Source organism: Wyeomyia smithii, chromosome 2 (genome assembly GCF_029784165.1).
Source record: "Wyeomyia smithii strain HCP4-BCI-WySm-NY-G18 chromosome 2, ASM2978416v1, whole genome shotgun sequence".
NCBI lineage: Eukaryota > Metazoa > Arthropoda > Insecta > Diptera > Culicidae > Wyeomyia > Wyeomyia smithii.
Genome location: NC_073695.1, coordinates 29806522 through 29833257, shown reverse-complemented (window position 1 = coordinate 29833257; position 26736 = coordinate 29806522). Strand labels below are relative to the sequence as shown.

Genomic DNA, 26736 nt, shown 5'->3' with positions numbered 1-26736 from the left:
AAAAAAGGTAACACCACATACATAAGACATAAGTAACACTCAGGAAGACTCTTCTAAAAAAGTTGCTACAAGATAAACTACTCGAATGGTACCATACTCTGAAAAAAAATCACTGTTTGAGTAGTCAATGAAGGCGGCGTTCCTGCGCAGCCCTGCATTTGTCTCGTTTCCATTCGAAAAATGCTGCATTGATATTGTAAATAACTTTTTGACAGTTCCTTATGGGATTTTCATTGAGGCTCGATAAAGCCGAAAGATAAAATTTCATTTCGTTCATTATTTGTCGTGTAGTTGGACTAGACGGAGTACGGGGTACTGTGGGACAACGTGTACCAAAAAACTACATGTAACCACATACATATATAAGACATACGTAACACTCAGGAAGAAATCTTCCAAAAAAGTTGGTACAAAATGAACTACTTGAATGGTATACCACAGACTAACAGACGTAACACTGGAACTTGGCTCCATCGCTACCAAAAAACGTTCATTTCACATTTTCAATCGAATAACAGTCACCGCGCGAAAACGTCGTCTGGGGCGCTGACATGCAATCTCATACATATTTTGTAGTTCCCCATTTGACACTCATACATATTTTGTAGTTCCCCATTTGACACTGACACATGCAGTAACACTGGCGCTGATGTCGAAATACATGTCGCAGCGCGAACACGACAGCAGATGGTGCTAGTGTTACTAACGTAAAGTACTGGAATCATTCAAACGATGATTTTATTGAAAATTTGTTCGACGTGTTATGTCTGTTAGTCTGTGGGTATACTCTGAATAAAATCACTGTTTGAGTAGTTTCTGAAGGCGGTGTACCTGCGCAGCCCTGCATTTGTCTCGTTCCCACTCGGAAAATGCTCCATTGATTTTGTGAAGAACTTTTTGACATTTCCTTATGGGATTTTCTTTGAGGCTCGATCAAACCGAAAAAAGGAAAATTCATTTTGTTCTTTATTTGTCAAGCAGTTGGATAGGACGGGGTACGGAGTACTATGGGGTAACGTGTACCAGAATAAAAAAAAACGCCAGTGCTACGTATGTCAAACTATATAGGGATGCCAATGGCTCGGACACATACATAAGACATACGTAACACTCAGGAAGAAATCTTCCAAAAAAGTCAGTACAAAATGGGCTACTCGAATGGTACCACCACATACATAAGACATACGTAACACTGGCGTTTTTTTCTGGTTCACGTTGCCCCATAGTACTCCGTACATCGCCCTGTCAAACTGCTCGATAAATAATGAACAAAATGAATTTTCTTTTTCTCGGCCTTATCGAGCCCGAAAGAAAATCCCATAAGGAACTGTCAAATAGTTATTTACAAAATCAATGCAGCATTTTTCGAGTAGGAACGAGACAAATGCAGGGCTGCGCAGGTACACTGCCTTCAAAAACAACTCAAACAGAGGTTTTTTTTACAGAGGTTGGTACTTTCGAGTAGTTCATTTTGTACCAACTTTTTTGGAAGATTTCTTCCTGAGTGTTACGTATGTCTTATGTATGTGGTACCACCCTCTGAATAAAATCACTGTTTGAGTTGTTTTTGAAGGCAGTGTACCTGCGCAGCCCTGCAGGGAACAAGACCCCACTCGAAAAATTCTGCATTGACTTTGTAAATTACTTTTTGACAGTTCCTTATGGGATTTTCTTTGGGGCTCGATAAGGCCGAGAAAAAGAAAATTCATTTTGTTCATTATTTGGCGAGCAGTTGGACATGACGAGGTACGGGGTACCATGGGGCAACGTGTAGCAGAAAAAAACGCCAGTGTTACGTATGTCTTATGCATGTGGTAGTACAATCTTCGTTTGTATGCAATTACTGGTTAGGGATCATTCATATAATACATAACGCGCTCAAGAGTGGGGGGTATTCAGCGAAGCGTTACTTTGCGTGTGTCAAACATGTAAAATTGCGTTACTTGGGGGTGGGTGGGTATTGAAAATTGCCAAATTCCGCGTTATGTAATATTTGAATGGTTCCTTACGCCCAATTCACGATTTGCTCCGGACGGATCACTCGCCTGGCGGAAACGTAACGTTGACGGTTGCGAAACGTTAATCTGAATCGATCGGTGGCTGACATGGCGCCATGTATAGTCGGAGCTATAACTTCTCGAGCTGAGCTAATGTCAAAAAGTTATGTTTAGGTTCTTTTCGTCCAACCAGCTACGGAATAAGTAAAGTTGAATAACATCGTTTTAGCTTTAAATATTTGTTGGTAAACTTGTCGAAATATGAAATGCTTCGTGTCTACGTGCAGTAGTGATTTCCACGGGGTCAAGTATGAGAATGGTTTACGGTTTAATTTCTTTTCGAAACATCGATTTCCGCAAAATCTCGAGCGACGCATCCAATGGCTGAACGCGATCGGGAATGCTGTTCAGAAAGTTTTTGCCATCAATGAGATCAATTTCAGTGCAGTCCGAATATGCTCGAAACACTTTCGGGAAAGTGATTACTATTACAAAAATGAAAGGAAGTTGCTGAAGAAAACTTCTATACCGGTAATTTTTGAAAAAGTTTCTGCACCGCCTGAACTGGATGATAGTTCTAATGGGTATGCTACATGATTATTTAGATGTTTATTGATAGCTGAATTTTTTTCTGATAACGATGTTTTTTTTCTATTTTCAGTGAATTTCAAGAGTTAGAGTTTGGGTTAACTCAAGACAACCAACACACATCTGAAAACTGGTGAGCATGATTTGTTGCATTTTTGCACTTTTCCGGCAAATGGTTTTCGGCGGCATAATATTTTCAAAGCTACCGTGTTGTAGTCATTTTTTATGACCAACATTTAATATTAGATGTATTTGATCATCAGTTCTGTTAGTTTGTGTACAAAGTATAATTCAAATAAGTTGTATCAGTAAGGCCCAGCGCAAAATATTGTAGCAGCAGTACATGTTTTCTCGGTAACGACGACAGTTAGTTACGGCAGTTTACTGCTAGACGAGTGAGCCATCGGGCAGCATATTCTTAAGTTCATGTTGTAACATTTCAACAGAGCTAAACAAATTCTTTTGCATTGTTCTTTTTGAGAAGTGAAATTGGTATATAAAACTCAGTTACTCTCAGACTGAAGATAATTTTTATTCGCTACAATTTGAAAACGTCTTAAAACGAATGAACTAAAATTATAGTTAAACATCTTACAGCAAAATGAAAACGGTGTTCAAACTGGAAAAGTTCCCTTTTGTGTGCCGAATGTGTCTAAAGGAAGCTTCAGGAACAATGACTTCACTGGATGTGGCAGATCCCATATTTGACGGCAACATAGGTGATTTTATTTCGGGCATTACTTTCGAAATCGAAGAAGTAAGTAAAAACTGATTCGAGCATGTTTAACATCACTAATGTTTGGTAATATGTTTTCAGCGCAAGGAAAAATATTTACCCCGCGAAGTTTGCCAACAGTGCTTAGAACTGCTCAAATTTTTTGCAAAGTTTCGGTCCAAGTTGTTTACTATGCATATGTTGATGGATTCACTTGCGGAGTTAAAACTAGCGAACCCAGATCCAATTAGAAATTTATTTCAGACCAAATCTGAACAGTTATCGGTACTATTTAAAGACCTTAAGCTATGCACCAAAGATCAGTACGACGTAGAAGATTTGCTGGCTGAATTCCCTGAGTATTGCATTGCCAAACTGGACAACACCGTCGTTAGTGAGAAAATAGTTGAAAAAATCGAACTTGATGAAAACTACTTCTATGCAGAAGAGTGTACAACCAGTGAACTGTCTGAATTAATTATCGAGCCGATAGAGAAACAGCCCGCACGTGTGGCTAGGAAAGCACGTAAACGTGAGCAATACGATCCAACAAATTTGAACGAAAACGATAGCGCCAGAGATTCTTCAGCTGACAGAAGTCCTGTTATGAAGTATGGAGGTCCAAAATTGGCTGAACCCTTGTATTGCCCAAAATGCAAATTTCATACATACTATGAATATAATTTTCAAAGTCACCAACTTGTTCATCTTAAACGTGAAAACAGGAGATACGAGTGTAAGCACCCTGGATGTACCGAGGTATTTCTCACAAATAGGTCCCGCAACAGCCACTATGGGCAACGTCACAAGCCGTTGGTTTGTGACGCGTGTGGCAAACAGTTTCCAACTGGGAAATCGTTGACTTTGCACAAAGAACGTCACCTTAATTTGATGAACCATTATTGTACTTTTTGTGGTAAAGGGCACAACACGAAGCAGGATCTTAGAATTCACATAAACAATAAACACAATGCATCACATGTCTTCCCTTGTGAAACTTGTGGATTGCAGTTTAAACGGTAAAATACTATTCGTAAAGTTTAGTTTTCAAGCGAAATTAAAGTTATCATTCTTATATTTCATAGAAAGTCAATTCTCAACGACCATATGTTAATCCACACCAATAGAAGGGATCATAAATGCGATAAGTGCGATAAAGACTTTATGCTAATCTCTGCGCTGCGAAAACACATTCGAACTGTACACGACAGGGTTCGGTTTGCCTGTGAGCATTGCGACGAATCTTATTGCAGGCGCAAAAAACTACGGGATCACATTGAGTATGTGCATGGGGTAAAGTATTGAGATTTGTGTAACGTTTCAGTCACACCTCTACACATTTTTCTCCATCTTTTAGATTCAATCGCGGTTTATTTGCGACATTTGTCTGCAGATTTTTTATGACCAGGGTGCCCTGGACAAGCACAAGACTCGCCACGCCAATCCCCAGCAACAGGAATGCGGCGTTTGCTTGGCTATGTTTCCAACTGCCGATGCAAAGGAGGGCCATCTTTGCATTACCTACAGGTAATTGGTTTTAAATTTCAATAGGTACACCCGATAAAGTTAATTGTACTTTGTGCAGGGACGACTATATTTGCTGTGAGAGAGATTTTCGATATCATTACTTCTACAACAAGCACATGTTACTCAAGCATGGTATCCGTGTAAACGTACGTGTCAAACCGGATCCAAACCAATTACTTGGATACATTAGAGCTAAGCGGGTAAGAATACCTTCTTGATTTGTATTTCTATTCGCATTACAAACATCAAATTCATGAAATGTTAAAGTAATCAAATATGTTTGAATGTATTTCTAGAAACGTATTGAGACATGTCCAAAGTGTGAGTGTATGTTCCCAACCAGGAATCAGAAAAAGGTACACATGGCGCAGTGTGTTGGTCCTGCTGAGGTTAGCAATGAGCCGTTCCTTGAAGATGCAAAAGAAGACGCAGACGTAGAAGAAGTTTATCTGATAGATGACCTATAATTACATTAAATATAGTCCAACGTGAGTACACTGAATACTTGTTTTATTCTATGTCTAACGTTTCAAGTTTTCCAGTTTACTGCCCACTAGTTTCAAGACCAAGAAAACGGTCGATTGCATTAACGTGTTAAAATGGAAACCGCAGCTGATTATCATTAGAGCCAGTTAATAATAAAATGAAAATATCAAACGGCAAACACAATGCTCAGCTTTTTAGGCCTATTTTTGAAGATTCATTTAGTTAGTGTTTGCCATTGTGGTTTAGAAGGAAATAGGGGAGCTTCGTAGCCGCAAAGTTACGGAGTCCGCTTAAAGAAGGGGTGTTCGTGAGTTCGAATTACAGTAGATAAAAAGAGGACTTTTTCTCAGACTCCTCACCACATACCTCACATACATACTTTCCTTCTTTCACGTTATTCATTGGAGTATTGATCGATAGTGCTGAAAACGGATTTATTCTATTGCACGGGGATGGCATCGCTGTCAGCATTTGACGCGTTACCAACATCACTGGCACTGGCACCCGAAAAATGGTCAGTTTACCCTTATCTTATGTTGATTCGGGCAAACCGGTTAAATGATGACTACATTTATTGATAGCATATCAAACAGTTTTGAGCAATTTACTAAGGTTTTTTACATGGTGTGTGATATTCTAAGTGATATTTAGTTTATTAATTGTGCCCCAAAACAAAGTCAAGCAAACTGTGACAGCAGAGAAAGTAGTTTAAGGATAAACGGTACAGAAATAGATGTTCGTAACGCTTGAAGGCTACCATACCATTCCCTCGTTCTATTGGCCCTGACACAAGTAAAAGAGATTTTTAAGGCTGTTCGCACCTACGCGAACTCTCATATGCAATTGTCGATTTATGTGTGGAAACAAAAGCAAAAATATTTCCCTCCTTCACTTTCGCAAGTAAAAACCAAACCAATATCAACAGAGTCGTCAGGGCCAATCAGCGAATTTCTTTATTCCACCAGCTCACCTCGTTTTGACCTGGAAGCGCACTAACTGCTGTCAAAACCCTTCTTTATTCGCTCGATTTTGACCCAGTATATGAGTATTAAATTTACTATAATTTTTTGTTTAGAATCTTCGTTCTAGCAACACTAATAGCGAATTTCTTTATTCCACTGTGTGCGGGCAAAACTGCCGAGGAATAATGAAACGTCATCGCCATTTAAGATGCAAGTAAGAAAGAGATGCCAGATAAATGTTTACGAACTTAGCACGTGCGGTGGTGGGTTGCAGCTGACAAATTTCACAGTGCGCTTCGGGCAGCACGGCAGGTGAAAACTGAATCCAAATCGAGCGAATAAAGAAGGGTTTTGAGCGAATAAAGAAGAGTTTTTGGCCACACCCATCTATACCGTAGCTTGAGGATATTAGAAAGGATGTTGACGATGTAATACTTACTTAGTGAGAGGCCACCGACTCAGTGACACTCCCGTAAGTACTAGAGTGCCTATATATAACTAGAGTGGCGCCATTTCATCCAAAATAACGCTGAACATTTTCTCTCTTTCCCGCACGAGTTTAATGGGTTGTTTGCAGAGGGGATTCACTGCTGTCAAATTTCATATATGTGTGCGTTCTCGCAGATCAGCTCTGGTCCATGACGTTTGTTGGTCCGTGACGTTTGTAACTATGAACGATAATGAGGAAAAAATCACTACACAACACATTCATAAAAGTTTTCCGCGGTTTCCGAGTTTTAATAAAAAAAAACGTTCCAATTCTATAATATTTCACATCGATCAATTTCATAACCGAAAAGAACAAAAACCAAAACAAACACCATGTTGCCGAATATGCTGGTTACACGATGTTTGACAGATAGATCCCCCCTGGTTGTTTGCTCAATTGAAATGACACTAACAGAAAATTTTAATCCAATTTCGACAGTGTCGTCACTCTATATATATTTACAGGCACTCTAGTAAGTATGTACTATGAAGTTTGATTGAGAAGGTAATATTTTTCTAAAAAGTTATATGTTTTGTAAAGAATAAACTGTAAATAATGTCTAGTAGCAAGCATTCTATCGCAGAATTATAGTGAGTCTCTTACCAGAACCATCAGTCAACAGTAATGTCAAAATCGAGCTTAAACCAGCTATTTATTATAGCAAAAAAAAATTTGCTTCAACGGCTTTAACTTGACGTTTGGTTTTTTTCAGGGGGAATCTATCTGTCAAATATCGTGTAACCGTGACCAGCATATTTGGCAACAAGGCGTCCGGTTGTTTTGGTTTTTGTCGTTTTGATTGAAGTAAACTTCAGTAGAATTGTAACGTTCTTTTTTAACAAAACTCTAGAAATCGCGGAAAACTTTTATTCATACTGCGTTGCGTAGTGAAATTTGGTGGCAGCCACACAGGAAATCTTTGAAACGTCATGGACCAACAAACTTCATGGACCAGAGTTGATCTGCGATAACGCACACATATATGAATTTTGACAGCAGTAAATCCCCCCTGGTTTTTTTCCTTCGAAACTTGACACTTATTTTTAATCGTGTAACCGTGTTTACATTGTCTTGTTTACTATCGCAAAAAACGCACAACATTTGTTTACTCGCTATCGCACGTGTTCTCATTCGAATTTTAAGCTACCGAGTTTGTCAACAGCTAGAAGTCTATTTTTTTTATGAACTAATGGAGAGCAGTGTGGATTTAGGCTTCCTAGAGCCTTGTGAGGAGTGGCTTCTAACGAACAAGTTTTTTCGGAGCAAAGTGGGAGGTAAACCTGCTTGGTTGGATTTGAAGAATATACCACCGCCAAAGGATTTATTGTGTGGAGAATGTGGAGATCCTTGCCTATATTTGTGCCAGGTAAGTTGCGATCTTTGTCTAGAATAACTTATTTCAGGTTTGTTTCTGATACTTTCTAGATTTACGCGCCATTGGAAGAAAACGAAAATTGCTTTCACCGAATGATTTTCTTGTTTGTCTGTTTGAGAGCCACTTGTTATAAACCAAACCAGTGCAAGTATGTCGAATTTATTGATTATTTGTAATAGTATTTCGAAATGTATGATCAATCTTTATTCTACCAGAAATATCTTGGTATATCGCTCTCAACTGGCCAGAAAAAATGACTACTATGACTTTAATCCCACAAACGAAGAAACACGCTCGGAGGCCGTACAGTCTCCGGTTCCACTTTGTACTGTTTGCGGATGCCGTGGGCCGCAACAATGTTCTCGATGCAAACGCGTGAACTATTGCGGGGTAGTTCATCAACGAATCGATTGGAAGCATGGCCATAAAAGCTCCTGCAGTGGAGAAGCAATAGAATCGAAACCCGCAAACGTTTTGTTTCCCCAAAGCGAAATCGTTATCGAACCGGAGAAAATTGTGCGTTTATAATGAGGTATACTATTTTTGATCATGTAATAAGCATGATATTTTAGGAAGCTGCAACCAACCTGCCCGAGCAAGAAAGGGAGCAGAAGCAGATGGAAGAATATGAGCAACTTGCTAAGCAGGGGAAAACTGGGGAACTAAGTGAACTATCTGAAAGTGATTTAGAAAAATACTCCGAGCAGGTCGAGGATAAAACTTTTGCCAAGTTCAGGAAAATTATTGCCGCGGAACTCGAACAAGTACTGCGGTACGATAGAAAGGGAACCCCTGTTTGGATTTCCGATGTGATTCCCGGAACAATTCCGGACTGTGAATACTGCGGTGGAGCACGGGTGTTCGAGTTCCAGGTGAGTACAACATTTATGTCCGATATGCGAATGTGTGTCTAACGAGTTTTGTCCAAATACGAATATTCGAGATGCCATGAAAACTAAATTCAATTCCTGATTCAGATAATGCCTCAACTACTTAACCACCTTGGGAATAGCAATCTAGACTGGGGGACCCTGGCTGTTTATACGTGTGAGCGAAGTTGCGATACACCTGACAATGCATATGCTAGGGAGTATGTTTTTAAACAGGACATTTCCGACACAAAATCTCAGCAAAAAGAAGAATGAAGATTTTAGAAGATTTGGCAAACTTGTTTTGCTGTTTATTAGAATCTATTGGATGAATAAAATGTTACACATATCCTTTCAAACAAGGATACCGACGTTAAATGCAATTTCTGGAAGACGTACAGCTTTGAAGAAACCCTTACGCAATGTCGTGATCGAATCAAGCTTTGTCGTTGTTTTTGATGAAGTCATAAACCACGGAAAAGTCCTTATTGGCAAGTCCTTTAGCCATCAACGTGCGGTAGATCTGATGCGTAAGGGCTCCCAAAGGAATCGGAGTGTTGGATGTCGTTGCTACTGCGGATGCAATTCCCAGATCTTTGGTGATCAAACCAGTTGCAAAGCCTCCGGCGTACTGATTCGCCGCTGGTGCCGTTGGGATCAGTCCGGGCACGGGGTTATTGACTTCAGACGCCCAGCAACGACCGGTGGAGGCGTTGATAATGTCAGCGAATACTTTGGCGTCTAATCCGAGTCTGCGCGAAAAAAATGAACGATACAAATCTGCAGAATCGAAGTGGGTGAAGAATCTTACCTGATAGCCAGATTCATGCATTCTGCCAAACCACACATGGAAATACCGAGCATCATATTGTTGCACACCTTGGCCGCTTGGCCCATTCCGTAGCTGCCGCAATGGGTAATCTTTTTGCCCATACCTTCGAGCAGCGCCTTCACGCGTTCATACTCTTCCTGTGTACCTCCAACCATAAAGGTTAGGGTGGCGTTCTTGGCTCCGGGCACACCACCGGACACCGGAGCATCGACAAAACTTGCACCGGCTGCTTTGATTTTCTTCTGCACCGCCTTCGCCACGTTCGGATCGATGGTACTGGAATCGATGAACATCGTGCTGGTGTTGATTCCGCCGGACAGGATAGTGTCGTAGGTATCGGCCACGATGTCGTTGTTGGGCAGCATGGTCACAACGAAGTCCGACGCTTTGGCCAAATCCGAAACATTGTCGTAGGTGGTGGCACCTTTGGCCTTCAGGCCATCTTTCGCGTCCGCCGAGATGTCAAAGACGTGCAGCTTGTGACCCTGTCATGAAATAATAATTCAAAGCTCAGCATTATCGAATGGTTTTCAAGAAGACAAGAGATTTGGTTTTTTGGATCATTACAGATGCAGTAAGATTATATTACATCAGCAGTTGTGTTGGTGCTTCCTAAGTTAAGCAAAGTTCAAGGTCGTGTCGTTATTTTCACAACGCGTGTAACGCAAACATGCCGCATGTCAATTAGTTAATTTTTATGTTCCTTAGCGCAATCATCTGTTGCTACTATCTCCCCGAGAACTAGAGTCAGCCCATATGTGCTATCTGCTATCACTGGGAACATGTGAGCGAAATAAGCGCCCGGCTACGTAACACCATTAATTGATAATTATACTGCTTGATGTGTATGAGTGCGTGATCGGGCCTTCCGACGTTCCCCCGGTATACTGATATAGGTTTAGCTTGGTTTGTCTGCTGACGCACAATAACGACTAACGTCCGTTCTTTTCCAAACATGATCAACACATACAGACCATATTGGATAAAAATAAAAATAAAAAGTGAAAACCAAAAACCGGCTTTTGCAGAGCTAGGGGCTTTAAATAATTTAATACTTCGGCTTGGTACTCGAAAACCTTTTGTACTCAAAGTTGTTATCAATTATATAATCAGGCGATCTATTTTTTTTTTTTTTGAAAAATGAGGAAAAGGTATAAAAAGTCAGTGTTATCTCAATAGATCATAATATGTACTACGTAATATTCAGTGACGCATGTGGCTAAATTTTTTTAGCTTTTCAACGTTTGGGAACATAATTGCCACGTAGATAAATATGCACATTTGCACGGTACCAAAACATACTACTATTTCGATTGATCGATAAGCAGCCGATAGAACTTCAATTACATAATTAAATACTAACCTTTGCCATCAGGTTACTGGCCATAGGTGTGCCCATGTTGCCCAGTCCGATGAAGCCGACATTCTTCGGACCGCTGCAGAAGGATCGTGCCAGTAGTTCGCTGATCTGCACCGAGTGCTTCAAGCTGTTGGAAAACGATAGCACGCGAAAAGCCATATCTGCAAACTTACTCTTATATCACTGAAGAAACAGTCTCTAAGTGGACCCAATTCCTGACTGCTTCACTTAGTTAAGGCGAACAACCGTGACCTTGCGGCTCGAAGAATCACACACACGGCTTTCCTCGGGGAACGATTTTTGGCGACTAGTTGTTCGCAGGGCAAAACTTGTTGTCGATCTGCGCACAAAATATACACAGGATAACAGCAATTGCATACGATGGGCGTATAGAAAACATGCACACACACACTTAAGTGGCGTTAAAAAGACCGCAGCTTGTTATGTGTTCGATGTATTTTTACTTTCGTTTTCGCAGCCGACAACGGAGAGACGTTACTAAGCCGGGTCGGATTACAGTTGTGTGAGAGTTGAATGCAAATTAAAACACTATAGTATAGTTTTCTAATACATCTAGCAGTTGAGTCGTTGTCTTGTTGTGTTTCCAAGATCACGTAGGAATCACAGAAAGAAACATACTAGCAATTGTTGCTCCATTGTTTAAAAGTGGGTGGATAAATTGAAATGTGAAAAAATGGAATCATTCTAAACAATTTCACAGCATATTCAAATAGTTAGAGAATTGTTCTTATTATATCGTATTTTCTTGTAATAAAATAGATTTGAAAAAACACTTGAAATAGTTTTACCATTCAAGCAAGTCATTGAATTTTTGATAATCTCGAAGTCAAACAGATGCCGTTGGGATATATAATTGGCATAATTATAAATGGGTGTGCAGTTAAGGTGAAATGGTGTTGAAGCCTCAAATGGCCGACTCCGAGTCACATCTTCGATTTTTCAAAGACACAAGACTCGGTAATAGTTAATGCGTCACCCGTGAAAACGCTATTTTGTATATGCTGTGGTGAAGCAAGCATATAATAGCGTTTTCACAGGAAAAGCATTATTATTTCCGAGTCTTGTGCTTTTGAAAATTAGAGGTGGTGGCTAGAAGTCGTCCATTAGTGGCTTTTAAAACCATTTCACCCTAAACAATCACGTGAAAAAGAGAAACTTATATCAGATATTTTTCAACGTTAGCCCTCTTTATAAAATGGAGTACCTATTACCATGACCGCCTAACTTGAGAAAAGATTGACGGCTTTTCCATAAGTTTTGACGTAGGCCTACGTCTTTCTTAACTATAGTGGGGCACATTCTGTGAAAACTGAAACGATCATGCAACGTCTTTTTTCCTTTCCTGTTCTTATAAATTTTGAGATGCCAACACAGGAAGTCTTTGTGTTCCCTTTTTCTTGCTCCAAATCGGTGGCGCGGTGGCAGTCATGAGAATAGAATAGGCAGATATCTTGTATTTACGATGACCTAGAAGGTTGCAGTCTTCAGCAAACTTATTCAGAAGCGTGACGGCTCCTGCAAGGAAGAGTTGAGTATAGGATTTCTTCCTTACGTGGCGCTTTTGAGCACGCACTTGTTTGCATTTTGACCTATGCTTATCCCAAGATTCTTCCTTCCTATAAAGTTGCGGTCTTCGACCAGTGACACCAGTGGTATTGATGTCAGCTAAAAACTATTTTAAATTCGTGGGTATTGCTGACGTGGATTACTCCATATCTTGTTAAGACATCATGGTATAATCATGTGATCAATCGTAATAAAAAAAAAATTGAAAAATAAAAAAAATGTAAATAAATTGTTAAAAAGAAATTCGAATCAAAATAATTTAAACTGCATAGTTTTATCTGACAAACTTTATTCGATGAGTAGCTGCGTACTGAATTTAGTTCATAACACTTAACGCACACTAGCGCCAAGTAGTGGTCTTATTTACAACCAGCTCTTGGCCTCCTGAACAACTTCGTTGTAGACTGTAAATTTCTAAGCAATAGAATTCACAAGATAAAGTAAGTAGCAAATACCAAAAACTTCATGCGTACCTACACCACGTTATGGCAGAACTCCGGACTAAACTATTGGCTAACCAAAAGCCCATGACCCTCTGAACAATTTTTCTGAAGACCACAGCTTTGTAGGTTATTGGATTTATGAGATGAATTTCAAAATACTCAAAAATACATGCACGCTAAAGCCGTGTTTTGGCAGAATTTCAGATCAAAATGGGCATTAACTAAGAGCTTTTGAACTCCAGCACAACTTAACTGAAGATCGCAGTTCTCAGCTTGATGGGATGCGCAAGATAAATTAGGTTCAAGTGGTCAAAATTACATGCACCCGCCCATTAGCACCGCCTTGCAATTGAACTCTAGCCCATACTGTCTGCCGACCACAAGCCCTTGATCTCCTGAACAACTTTGCTAAAGACCACAAGTCTCTAGGTTGTCTGAATCATGAGACAGGCTTGCATAAATCCCGCCCATTTTAGGCGATACTAAAATCACAGACTAACAGACATAATACATCGAACAAATTTTCAATAAAATCATCGTTTGGATGATTCCAGTACTTTACGTTAGTAACACTAGCACCATCTGCTGTCGTGTTCGCGCTGCGTCATGTATTTCGACATCAGCGCCAGTGTTACTGCATGTGTCAAATGGGGAACTACAAAATGTGTATGAGATTGCATGACAGCGCCCCAAACGACGTTCTCGCGCGATAACTATTATACGATTGAAAATTTGAATTGAACGTTTTTTGTGGCGATGGAGCTAGGTTCCAGTGTTACGTCTGTTAGTCTGTGCTAAAATTTTCGGGTACTGCAATATTTAAACTGGGTGTTGCAATACTCAGTGAACTGATTCCAAACTTATGGCGGGTAGTGCATGTCCCTTCCAAAGTTCTGTTTTCTCAACTTGAACTATCTTTACATACTTTCTCGATATTGATTCCAAAAGACGAAACTTCTTTAAACTACACTTGAATAATAAGCTACTTTGTTGTAGAGGTGGGAAAAATGGTTCACTATAATTAGCGGATCAGAGCGGTTCCGCTCACTAAGATGAACTAGTTCTTTTTAACAGCTCACTCGCTCTTTTCGTTCATATTACATATTTATTAGTTTTTGTCAGTGTAGCTATTTATCAGACACCGCAAGCGAGAGCCATGTGAAAGCTTTACACCCGATTTGCCAAGCGCAAAGTCGCGCGCAAAACTACAATAGAACTCCCAGAAACAAGCTGCCACCAAACGTCTGCCCTGATATGCATAACCTTCCCATCACCCAACCACCAGCCAGCCGCAACAGCATGCAAAAAAACTACTTGCAACAGTCCATACACAGGTATACGGGTTGGCTAACGCCGAGTACGCACACGAATGGATGTGGAACGAAAAGAACGAAAGAACTGATTTACTGATCTTCTGGCAATCCGCTCGCAGGCTGATCAAAAGATTCAGTTCTTTGAAAGAGCGAAATCTTTCGCTCTCAGAAGAACTGGTTCGTCCGCTGGTGTTGCATCCCACACTTCTCGTTCAGTGTATCACCACATCGAAATGCGTAACGGTGGTAACAAGTATACTGCTATAAAAGGTGGGAATAAACGAAGAGCACACGCTGCTTTATTTTAACTCTAATTTGATTAGGATCCACTCAGTTTGGTATTCTTATGCAAAATGTCAAAAAGTGAGTTATCGGGTACTGGATAATTGAGTAACATTTACCCAAATTTTCATAATTACCATGTTTACTCAATTTTGAGTTATTATCCATGATGTTTACTCACCCCTGAGTATATGTATATGTCAAAAGTTTTCAACAGCGATATCATCTGTTTCCGAAGAACAATTGGTGTCGCTTTTTATTCGTTTGCTAGCAGTAAGTAATTTATCTTTCATCAAATCAATAATTTCCTAATCAATCACATTACAAACAACATGCAACAATATTCCATAACAATTTCAGCCCAACATCATTATTGCAGAGGATTTGAAAACATAAAAAACATCTCTTCAAAATGAACAACCGCATGTTGTGTGTCCTGCGATGCCGTTTTAAGTCGGGCTTTTATTCGTGATGATGAACGGAAACATTTGTATCGATGTACAGTGCCCAATACATGCAATCGATACAATTTAAATCCTTCGCAGTGTTTGGTGGCGGATGATGATACTGTACAAAATCATGAGCCACAGTTCACGGGCAACTGTGAACCGGTTGGTTGCCGCATTATATAAAGACACGTGAATGATTTAAAACTTTTATAATGTTTCGATGAAAAATAAATCTATGATTTTGATTGTTCTGAATTTATTTTATTTATTGAGTCAGATTTACAAAAACCAGAAATCATCAAATTTCTAAATTTAGGCAAACTGGGTAACTTGTACTCATTTTCGTTAATTCCTGGTTTGCATAAACAGAGTAGATTCTAATCAGTTTTTGACGTATGACGCCCTTACTCAGAAGTGAGTAACCGTAAAAGTACTCAAATTAGGGTACCTCCACTTTTTTCAAAAATGGGTCATATCTAACTCACTTTAGAGTAACAAATAATGAGCGTGCAGGTCTCTTTCATCTGGTTACCTTCAACATTGACGTTTGGATTGCTGCTCGACATAACCGAAAGTTCCTGTCTGCCTTTTAGTCTCGGTTAACAAAAAGTTGTGAGTAATAAGTTTCGCTTCGGTCCGCTTCCGCTTCGGTAATTAAATAATACACGTTTCGTAAAAGTGGCGACGAGGATAACGGGAAAAGTTAGTGCGCGTAAGAAAAAAGTGTGCGTAAGAAAAAAGCAATTTAATCCGCGAGTGCGAATAATTAAAAGAAAAAAAAAGCCATATCGTGAGTAAGAATTGCTATCGCGTTGGTAGCGTCGGCGTCATCCGACAGAAATTCTTTTGTCTTGGATTAGAAGATCTACGGCGCAGAATTAAGTGCTAAGTGTTTGCTGGCAGAAATTTGTGAATACAACGGTGAGTTTTCGCAGCTGTGTAAGAATTAGTCCAAATTACTGTCTGGACCAACGTGCTATTCGAGCAGTTTACACGGAAAAAAAGTGAATTTTTGTTTTAATCACGACCTTTTTTATGGCGTTAGTTGCTTCTAGGGTACCGAGCATATAGTGACCCTTTTAGTTTTTTTTTTTAATTAATACAAAAATAAAGAAGCAAAAATAAAAAGTGATTTAACAGAAGAGAAAAAGAAGAAGAAAATAGCGAAATTAGTTTTTTTAAATAAATTTATTAATTTTTTTTTTTTATCAAAATTAGCTGTGAAGTTTTGTAGGAAGCTGGGAAAAGCGTTCGGTAATTTTGATTATTCTGAAGGATTCGTCGTAAGCAGGGTGCGCTGTAAAGGCATAAAGTCGCTCATTTTTGGTGGCAATTGTTCAATTGGATTACTTGGCGAGTCGTCTTTTGTTCCTTTTTCTAAAGTTCTTTTGTTCTATTGAAATATTTTTTCTTTGTGCGGTCCATTGTTCAGAAAAAAAAATTACAAAATGGCGAATTTAAACATGGCTACCATGATTGAACCATACCGTAGAGGTTCATCTTTCGCGAATTGGATCGAACGGCTTGGCTATTTTTTCGAAATGAACACCGTTGCAGAGCAAGCTAAGAAGGCTCATTTTACAACCCTGAGTGGTTCAACGGTCTTCTCAGAATTAAAACTACTATTTCCTACTACAAATTTATCAGATGTTCCTTATGATACGATGATTGATAGGTTAAAACTGCGCTTCGATAAAACCGAATCAGAGTTAATACAGCGTTATAAATTTAATAATCGTGTACAAAACCCCGGCGAGTCAGCCGAAGATTTTGTTCTGGGAGTGAAACTCCAGGCAGAATTCTGTAATTTTGGTACATTCAAAGAATCTGCGATCCGTGAACGCATTGTTGCGGGTTTGCAAAATGTCGATCTACAAAAGACATTTTTGAAGAAGCATAATTTGACCTTGGGATCGGCAGAAAAGATTATTACAAGTTGGGAAATGGCGGGAATTAGTGCAAAAGCTCTAGGATTTGGTTCTTATACAGAACAAATAGCATCGTTAAATCAAAATGGCGGATCCAATTCTTTCTCTACTTTTTATGATTCTCGTCCAAGGCATTTCCAAAATAAAACCCCTGTGAAAAGTCGTTTAGGGTTCAAGCCTTATAATAACCATAACCAAGCTAGGGGTAGTAGTTCAACGAGCAGACATGTTCATTTCAAGCCAGCTGAGTGGCGGAAACAAGATGAACGGCGGGTCGAAAATCGTTTTTGTGATTTCTGCGGAAAAAGGGGGCATTTAAAACGCAAATGCTTCCAACTGAAAAATTCTAGAAAAAATGTAGTACATTCACTGGATGAACAGCAACCGGGACCGAGTGGATTAAACTCAATCCATACGGAAGAAGCGGGACCAAGCGGTTTGAATGCAGGTAGTATGGAGCCAGGACCGACCAGTTTGAGCAGATATTTTGCTCGCATGTGGACACAGAACTCGGAAAAAAGTACGAAAAGTACGCAAAAGTACGATTATTAGTATTAGATTGTACCAACGAATTTACTCCTTTGATGGGACGGCCATGGTTAGACATATTTTTTCCTAACTGGAGGTTGGTTTTTCACAGAAAACTCTTCAGTTAATAATATTATGCTGAATGAGGATAAAAATAATTATGATATTCAAAATATAAAACAAAAATTTCCAAACACTTTTAGAAAAGATTTCTCTATTCCAATTCAGGGTTTTGAAGCGGACTTGGTGTTGAAAACTGATATTCCTGTTTTCAAAAAAGCTTACGATGTTCCATACAGATTAAGGGAGAAAGTTTTAAATTATCTTGACAAATTAGAAAATGAAAAAGTTATTACTCCTATTAAAACAAGCGAGTGGGCGTCTCCAGTAATAGCCATTATGAAAAAGAATAACGACATAAGACTGGTTATAGATCGCAAAGTGTCAATTAATAAATGCATTATTCCCAATACTTATCCTTTACCGGTGGCTCAAGATATATTTGCTAGACTTTCTGGCTGCAAAATATTTTGTGCTTTGGACCTAGAAGGGGCTTATACACAGTTAAAACTTTCGGAAAGATCTAGGAAAAATATGGTGATAAATACCATAAAGGGTTTATATACATACAATAGATTACCACAGGGAGCCTCTTCTAGTGCGGCCATATTTCAACAAGTAATGGATCAAATTTTAGAAGGGATTGAAAACGTGTCGTGTTACTTAGATGATGTTCTGATTGCTGGAGTGGATAAAGCAGATTGCATCAAGAAATTTAATTTGGTTTTAGAAAGGTTGGGAAGGGCAAACATAAAAATCAACTTTGATAAATGCAAATTTTTTGTAACAGAACTGGACTTTCTTGGACACATTATTAGCGAAAGAGGGCTTTCTCCTTGCCCAAATAAAATTTCTACAATCCAGAAGGCCAAAGCACCTAGCAATGTAACTGAACTAAAATCATTTTTAGGATTGATCAATTTTTATAACAAATTCATTCCAAATATATCATCAAAATTGTATCACTGTACAATCTTTTGAAAAAAGGCGTTAAATTTGAATGGAGTAAAGATTGTATGCAGGCTTTTGAAAAAAGTAAAAGTGCTTTGATGGCAACGGATTTTTTGGAGTTTTATAACCCTCAAAAACCTTTGGTTGTTGTATCTGATGCTTCTGGATACGGCCTTGGGGGAGTAGTTTCACATATAGTGGACGGTTTAGAAAAGCCTATTTATTTTACATCATTTTCACTGAATAGTGCTCAAAAAGCTTACCCAATTTTACATTTGGAGGCTTTAGCTTTGGTTTGTACTATAAAAAAATTTCACAAATATCTTTATGGACAAAAACTTTGTGTATTTACGGATCACAAACCACTTGTAGGGATTTTCGGTAAAGTAGGGAAAAACTCTATTTTTGTGACAAGGCTGCAGCGCTACGTTTTGAAATTATCGATCTATGATTTCGATATACATTATAGGCCATCTGGTAAAATGGGCAACACTGATTTTTGTTCGCGTTTTCCCCTAGACCAGATGGTACCTAAAGAATTTGACAAAGATATAATACAGAGTATAAATTTCAGTAAAGATTTTCCAATAGATTTCGCCAAAGTTGCCAATGAGACAAAGAATCATAAATTTCTACAAAATATAATTGTATTCATGCGGAATGGTTGGCCAGACAAAATTGACAAGCGTTTTGTAAACGTGTTTTCAAATCAACATGATTTAGAAATTTTAGACGATTGCTTGTTATTTCAAGACAGAATTATAATACCTCAAGTTTTACAAGACAAACTACTCAAACTTTTACATGCCAACCACGCAGGTATAGTTAAAATGAAACAACTGGCTAGGCGAACAGTATATTGGTTTGGAATTAATAGGGACATCGAGCGCTATGTAGCTGGTTGTGATGCTTGTAATGGCATGACCGCAATAAAAAAACCGAAAATCACTTCTAAGTGGGTACCTACTACAAAACCTTTTAGTAGGATCCAAATAGATTTTTTTCATTTTGCCCATCAGATCTATCTATTGATTGTAGATAGCTATTCTAAATGGGTTGAAGTTGAAAGGATGAAAAATGGTACAGACAGTAACAAAGTATTAAGGAAATTGGTAACGTTTTTTGCACGATTCGGTTTACCAGATGTTTCGGACGGGGGTCCACCTTTCAATTCTTTTTCATTTATTAATTTTCTTGAAAAACAAGGCATTATAGTTTTAAAAAGTCCAACGTACAACCCTGCTAGTAATGGCCAGGCGGAAAGGCTGGTGAGGACTGTAAAAAAAGTTTAAAAAAGATTTTTGCTTGAACAAGAAATTAAAGAATTGGATATGGAGGATCAAATAAACTTATTTCTTATTAACTATAGAAATTTTTGTGCGACGACAGAAGGTCATTTTCCTTCTGAGAGAATTTTTAACTATGTACCTAAAACACTAATTGATCTAATAAACCCTAAGAAACAATATAAAAATAACTTAATGGTTCCATCTACTAATAATGATACTATAATTAAAAACCATGATGATAAGGACAAACCAATGAATATTGGTTGTACTCCGAAGGTGTTGTCTGACCCTTTGGACAGTCTGATTGAGGGTGAGGAAGTGTGGTACAAAAACCACAACCCCCACAATCAGGCTAGATGGGTAAAAGCCAGTTTCATTAAAAAGTTTTCTCTAAATACATTCCAGATATATGTTGGAAACGTAGAGGTTTTTGCCCACCGAAGTCAACTGCGAATTTCTAATAAGGACAACAGAGCTGTTCGGCCTCACGTGGTATGTTCTGCGAAGGTACCGAATCAAAACCCAGTTTGGTGCAGGGATGAAGCCGAGGAGGACTTTCACGGATTTCCGGCGAACGAGACACGGCGCGGCAAGAACCAAAAAAATATGGAAGTTGGCGATTCTTCTGAATTGGAACTGCGAAGATCTAAAAGAAGCAGATCGAACAAATTTAGTGAAGACTTTGTGTATTATAAATAATACTCTCAAATTTATTATAAAAAAAATATTCTCAAATTAGTATTGTAAAATTTAAATTCGATTGATTACTGTCAGTCATCTGAATCTAATTATTAATATGAAAAAGTAAAAAAATAATAACAATGTAAGTTATTGATTACTGTCAGTAATATAGATTTGAAAATCTTATCGAAGGGGGAAGAGTTGTTGCATCCAACACTTCTCGTTCAGTGTATCACCACATCGAAATGCGTAACGGTGGTAACAAGTATACTGCTATAAAAGGTGGGAATAAACGAAGAGCAGGTCTCTTTCATCTGGTTACCTTTAACATTGACGTTTGGATTGCTGCTCGACATAACCGAAAGTTCCTGTCGCCTTTTAGTCTCGGTTAACAAAAAGTTGTGAGTAATAAGTTTCGCTTCGGTCCGCTTCCGCTTCGGTAATTAAATAATACACGTTTCGTAAAAGCTGGCTCTTATGTTCAGCTCGCAGGCAATCCGCTCGCATTCAGAAGATTTCGATCTTTTAAAGAACTGATTTTCTGATCAGCTCGGGAGCGGGTTGTCTGCATAGATTCAAAAGATCAGTGAACTAGTTCTTTCGCTCTTTTTGTTCCACTTTTCGTGTGCGTCCCGGTGTTTGCCAGCCCGTGTGCTGTGTGTGAACTGTGGCAAGTAGATTTTTTTTTATTCCCGCAGCTGGTGGATTGTTAGGCATAGGACAGCAGGCAGCTGGCGGCAGCTATTTTCTGGGAGTTCTATTGCAGTGTCGCATGCCGCTTTGCGCTTGGGAAAAATTCATATGGCTCTCGCTTGCGGTGTCTTATCAACAAAATCAGTTTCAGCTTTTTGCTTGAAGTAAGGGGTGAATTACCGCTCTTTAAAAAAGAGCGATAGATCACTCACTCACTTTGAAGAACCAGCTCTTTTGATCAGTTCGTGAGCGGATTGCCCACCTCTACTTTGTTGGCTAACGGTCCGTTCACCGGTCTAGGGCCAAACGAATTAGAGATGTAGAGCTTCTTCTGTCTTGGGCAGCCGTTCTCCAGTCTCCTCGTATACCAGCAGATCGTGCATCTTCTTCCGCCGCGCACATCCACCGCGTGCGAGGCCTACCACGGAGTCGACGGCCTCTTCCTGGTTCTCTACTGAAGATTGTTTTGGCGGCTCTCTCGTCAGGCATTCTGGCTACATGTCCAGCCCACTGACGCCTGCCCCGCTGCACAGTGGGGCGACTCCATACAAACAGTGGGGCGACTCCATACAAAGGCTGGCCAAGCAAAAAAAGTGTCGATAAATGCGACAAAAACTTGGTATTTACATAATTTTGGGGCGCTGAACACGAATTTGGCATCCATTTTTTGTTTGGGGCCGTCCATAAAGCACGAAAGCCAATTTCAATATTTTTTTGGCCCTTTTTTCCTTTTTTATTGAATTATATGATCTTTGACCACAAGTAGTGCCACCGGGCGTCCTTCCCATTGAAGAAAAAACGTAATTTATGGACGACCCCTCGAACTAAACAAGTTTTGCCTAAATATATATTTTTTAAATAAACTAAAACAACATAAGTAATACAAACTAATTACAAATTGAAAAAATCATCATCAGCATCATCATTTTCCACTGTGATCGCCTAAATCTCGTGTTGAATTGTTTCCAGAAAATTTGAAGTTCATTATACTTATCCGCAGGAAAAATGTCTTTCGCTGCAATTTTCATTTCTTCTAGTAATTTTCGATGTTTCATTGTTTCATATATATGTTATCTTCCTAATCCGGTTTCTATGGTTGAAAGAGGACATTTAAATACATGTATAACACCATGAATTGACAACTTACTAGACATTGAATTAGGTGGTGCCGCTGAAGTTGAGGGCTCTACAATAAAATTCAACGAATTTATGAATTTGAAAACTAAGATACTGGAATGACACAACGTTCTAAATGAATACGAAAATATTTGACACTTCAATCAGTTTAACGAATTTCATGATCATAAATTGAAAAGGGCTGAATGTTTTTAGTATTGTTTTAAAGTTGCAGAAAGTGATAAAGTTTGAGATAATTAAAATTTCAGATTTGTTTACTGTTTTCTTGTTTAACACTTATTTTATAACTTTACATTGATAAATTTCGTGATTTTTGCCCAAATTTTTATTTTATCCTTACGGATTGAGTACGATATCATAAATTTTCATTAATGGGGTATCATGGTTATGATTAAAATTAATCCTGGATGAAATTTCAACTTCAAAAATAAAAACTAAAAAAATCTGCTATCGCTTTTTTCACTAAAGTGACAATTTGCGCAGTTTTGCGCAGCAGCGGACAGTATGCATTTGAAAGCTTACGTTTTCACCTAAATTTTGAATGTAGTCACAACCGTGGTAAACTGCGGCAACTAAACTTTTAAGCTACTTCTCTACAAAAAATCACTTTTTTTTTATTTTTTTTAGTGTCAGGCCTACTATAACCAAATTTTACAATATCAAATGAAAAGGGTTTGTTTTGCACAATATTTACAACAACTTTTCCTTTGACGTCAAAAAAATCCAAGCTATCATTGAAGCTACAGAGCGTTTCAAAGTAATGTACTTTTTTTCTAGAAAAAGACAAACACCGTCAGTTCGCCAAGCTTTGAAAAGTCATAAAAAATTCAGATTTTATGATATTGCGTCCAAATTTTGGATTTAGACACTTGAATGTTATAGCAATAAAGGAAAAATATTATGAAACAGCTAACGAAAAAAACTTTTTTTGGCTGATGACCAGCGATTCCCCACTGTGCGCTGTATTACCTTCACTATATCAGGATGTTTGTATACCTGGTACAACTCGTGATTCATGCGTCTGCGTGACACTCCATCTTGCAATTTACCGCCAAGTATCGATCGCAGAACTTTACGCTCAAAAACTCCTAGCACTTGTCGATCAGCTTCCTTCAGCGTTCATGATTTATGCCCGTAAAGGCCCACCGGGAGTCTCAGCATCCTATACAGCGCTAGTTTTGTGCGAGTTTGCAAACTACGGGACCTTAGCTGGTTACGTATTCCGTAGAAGGCCCTATTCGCCGCTGCAAATCGTCGTTTCACTTCACGGCTCATATCGTTGTCACATGTCACAAGCGCACCAAGATAAACGAATTCGTCAACCACTTCGAATCGTTCCCCATCTATCTCCACCTCAGCAGCACGGGGACTCCCACGCTTTCTGCCAGCTACCATGTACTTCGTTTTGGCAGAGTTAATGACAAGTCCCAATCTCGCTGCTTCCCTCTTAAAAGGTACGAAGGCCTCCTCCACGGCCTTACGGTTGATACCGATGATATTGATGTCGTCCGCAAAACCAAGAAGCATGTGAGATTTCGTGATGATCGTACCGTTTTCTTCCACGTTTGCTTTTCGTACTGCACCTTCAAGAGCGATGTTGAACAGAAAGTTACAGAGCGCATTCTCCTGCTTCAGTCTATCCAACGTTACGAACGCGGCTGATGTCTTGCCATCTATCCGCACGCACGATTTCGATCCCTCCAGCGTCATAAGACTCAGCTTAATTAGTTTCGTAGGGAAACCGTGTTTTAGCATGATCTGCCACAGCTCGTTTATTTCACTAAGTCGTATGCCGCCCTGAAATCCACAAACAGATGGTGAGTCGGTAAGTTGTACTCCCGGATCTTATCGAGGATCTGTCGCAGGGTGAAGATTTGATCCGTCGTGGAACTTCCCTGCCGACAACCAGCCTGGTATTCGCCAATAAAGGATTCCGTTAACGGTCTCAATCTGAAGTACAGGATACGGGAGAGCACTTTATATGCGGAGTTGTGCAACGTTATGCCTCGATAGTTACCACAATCCAATCGATGGCCCTTCTTATAGATAGGGAATATGAGGCCTTCCAACCAGTCGTTCGGCATTTGTTCATCCGCCCAGATCCTTAGTATTATCTGGTGGATCGCATAGTATCACGATCAGAAAGACAAAACAAAAATGTAACAGAGGCTGTTAGTTTGTTATGTGAAAAACCTTTCAGGTTATATTTTAATTTTGATCCCGTTAGGTGTTAAAATAACAGAAATCATAACAAAAAATATTCTATTAATATCAAACTCATATCATACTTTGTTACTAACGTATCAGCTTTCTAACAAAATTAGATAGCACATAGAACAGTATAATAACAACCATTGTTATAAACAACAGGTTTTGATAGAGACGAAAAAATTGTTAGATTTGTTTCAGAATAACTCCATTTCATGATTTGTTATTATAACTCATTCAGATTCAATTTTGTTATCCAAAGCAAATGGGAAAATACAAAATCGTATCAAAACATGCTGTTTGTATCACTCGTTGATAGAATTTTGTAATTTTTTAGTTATGCTCTTCTGATCGAGTACACACGTTACCTTTGTTGCATTCCAAGACAAGTCTTCTTCAACTCCTGTTTGACAATGGCCCAAAATTTCTCAATTAGCTGGAATTGCAGCCAATTGGGTGCATTGATGTCCTTATTGTTCGCAGCTACAAATACCTTGCCTGGTTATAAGTTTTCTTGTTAAGACGCTGCCGAAATTTTACTTAGGGTGAACCGAGATTAACGATAAAGTGTGACAGCTGAGTAAAATCCTGCTAAATGTTCTATAGCCGAAAATCGATCATTTTTTATTCGAATGAAACGTTGCACACGTATTTGGCTCAGGGAAATGAGTATTTTTCACATCTGGGAAGATTTTTTAGATTCGATTGTAATTTTCTTGAAAGGTTTATGCATTTTGGCATTGGTTTTATATATTTTTTAGGTATATTTTAAGAACTAACTTTATTTAATCCGTTTTTGATTTAATGTATAATTTAGTGTTTTTTTCTCATTTTCTCAACTCAAATTAACCTAAAAACGGTAAATGCATCATTCAGAAATTATTTATTATAAGCTTTTTGATTTAAAATGATTATTTAAATTGTTTAAAATCATTGCAACACTTTTTTTTTGAAAAATGTTGCAATCAAACTTTTGAAACTTAACCCTCCATAAAATATTTTTTTTTGTTCGTTTCTCCTTCCTGGACTTTTTATCAAAAGCTTTGTTACAACTTCAAGTAAAAAAAAATGTCAATATATATATTTTCACAATTATTATCTCTTTTCAACTCATTCGCGGACCGTTTTTCTATAAAACCTATGTTAAAATGCATTCGCCCTAAATTACTCCCGAGTCCAAAAAATTTCTCCATCTATAAAAAATACTCAGTTAGCTAAGTCAAATACGTGTGCAACGTTTCATTCGAATAAATCTCAAATTTTCTAATTTTCATCAAGTAGAACTACTTTGAAAATATTATTCAATACCTGAAAAAATCGTCAATTTAAGAGATGCTGTTTTTTATTGCAAAGCTAGTAGTTTTACCAGCTGTAAAAAATTACCTCTTTAACAAAAAATGAGCAGATTTAAATCTATTTTATTCCATTTTTAAAAATAACATCACAAATTATTTTTATGGAAAATATACTCACATCGACTAACGTTTTTTTTATAAGTTTCATCATACATAAAAACGTGTTTAAATAAGCTCACTCGAGAAATCAAAGAAATAGTTATCGGTTTCCGTTATACTCTAATAATTTTTTTGGAAATAAATATTGAAATTCAGTCCGCAAATATATATTTCGACTGTGACATACAGTCTTCCTCAGTGCTTTTCTGGACTGGACATAAGCACTGAGGAAGACTGTATGTCACAGTCGAAATATATACATGCGGACTGAATTTCAATATTTATTTCCAAAAAATTTAGTAGAGTATAACGGAAACCGATAACTATTTCTTTGATTTCTCAATCACTCTGCTAAGACGCTCGTTATAGATTTTCTAAATTTGAAGCTCACTCGAGTTTTTTGAAAACGGTTCAACCAGATTGAATGCTTTTAGCTGCGCTGGGTCATGAAAAAACTTAATAAAGTTGCATATTTTAGTTCCAATGCAACATAACTTAAAATTGATCATGCACAACAATTTTTCATAATTTC

At 38.4% G+C, this 26736-nt stretch overlaps 3 protein-coding genes across 3 annotated transcripts; 2 read left to right on the top strand and 1 right to left on the bottom strand.

Annotated features, from left to right (window-relative positions):
• The first annotated feature begins 2129 nt into the window (after positions 1-2129).
• Positions 2130-5509, top strand: LOC129722054 (uncharacterized). The gene is made up of 9 exons (XM_055675265.1): positions 2130-2581; positions 2659-2718; positions 3183-3342; positions 3403-4319; positions 4386-4593; positions 4658-4827; positions 4886-5027; positions 5124-5315; positions 5370-5509. Exons 1-8 carry the CDS (start codon positions 2259-2261, stop codon positions 5292-5294), a joined length of 2151 nt encoding a protein of 716 aa, XP_055531240.1. The 5' UTR covers positions 2130-2258; the 3' UTR covers positions 5295-5315; positions 5370-5509.
• A 2042-nt stretch (positions 5510-7551) lies between these two features.
• On the top strand, positions 7552-9378 carry LOC129723108 (programmed cell death protein 2). The gene is made up of 5 exons (XM_055677079.1): positions 7552-8131; positions 8191-8288; positions 8356-8656; positions 8713-9012; positions 9118-9378. The coding sequence occupies exons 1-5, from the start codon at positions 7748-7750 to the stop codon at positions 9283-9285; spliced, it is 1251 nt and encodes a 416-aa protein (XP_055533054.1). The 5' UTR covers positions 7552-7747; the 3' UTR covers positions 9286-9378.
• LOC129723110 (probable 3-hydroxyisobutyrate dehydrogenase, mitochondrial) lies at positions 9289-11553 on the bottom strand. The gene is made up of 3 exons (XM_055677080.1): positions 11205-11553; positions 9821-10326; positions 9289-9761 (listed from the first exon to the last, which is right to left on the bottom strand). Exons 1-3 carry the CDS (start codon positions 11358-11360, stop codon positions 9446-9448), a joined length of 978 nt encoding a protein of 325 aa, XP_055533055.1. The 5' UTR covers positions 11361-11553; the 3' UTR covers positions 9289-9445.
• Positions 11554-26736: the final 15183 nt, after the last annotated feature.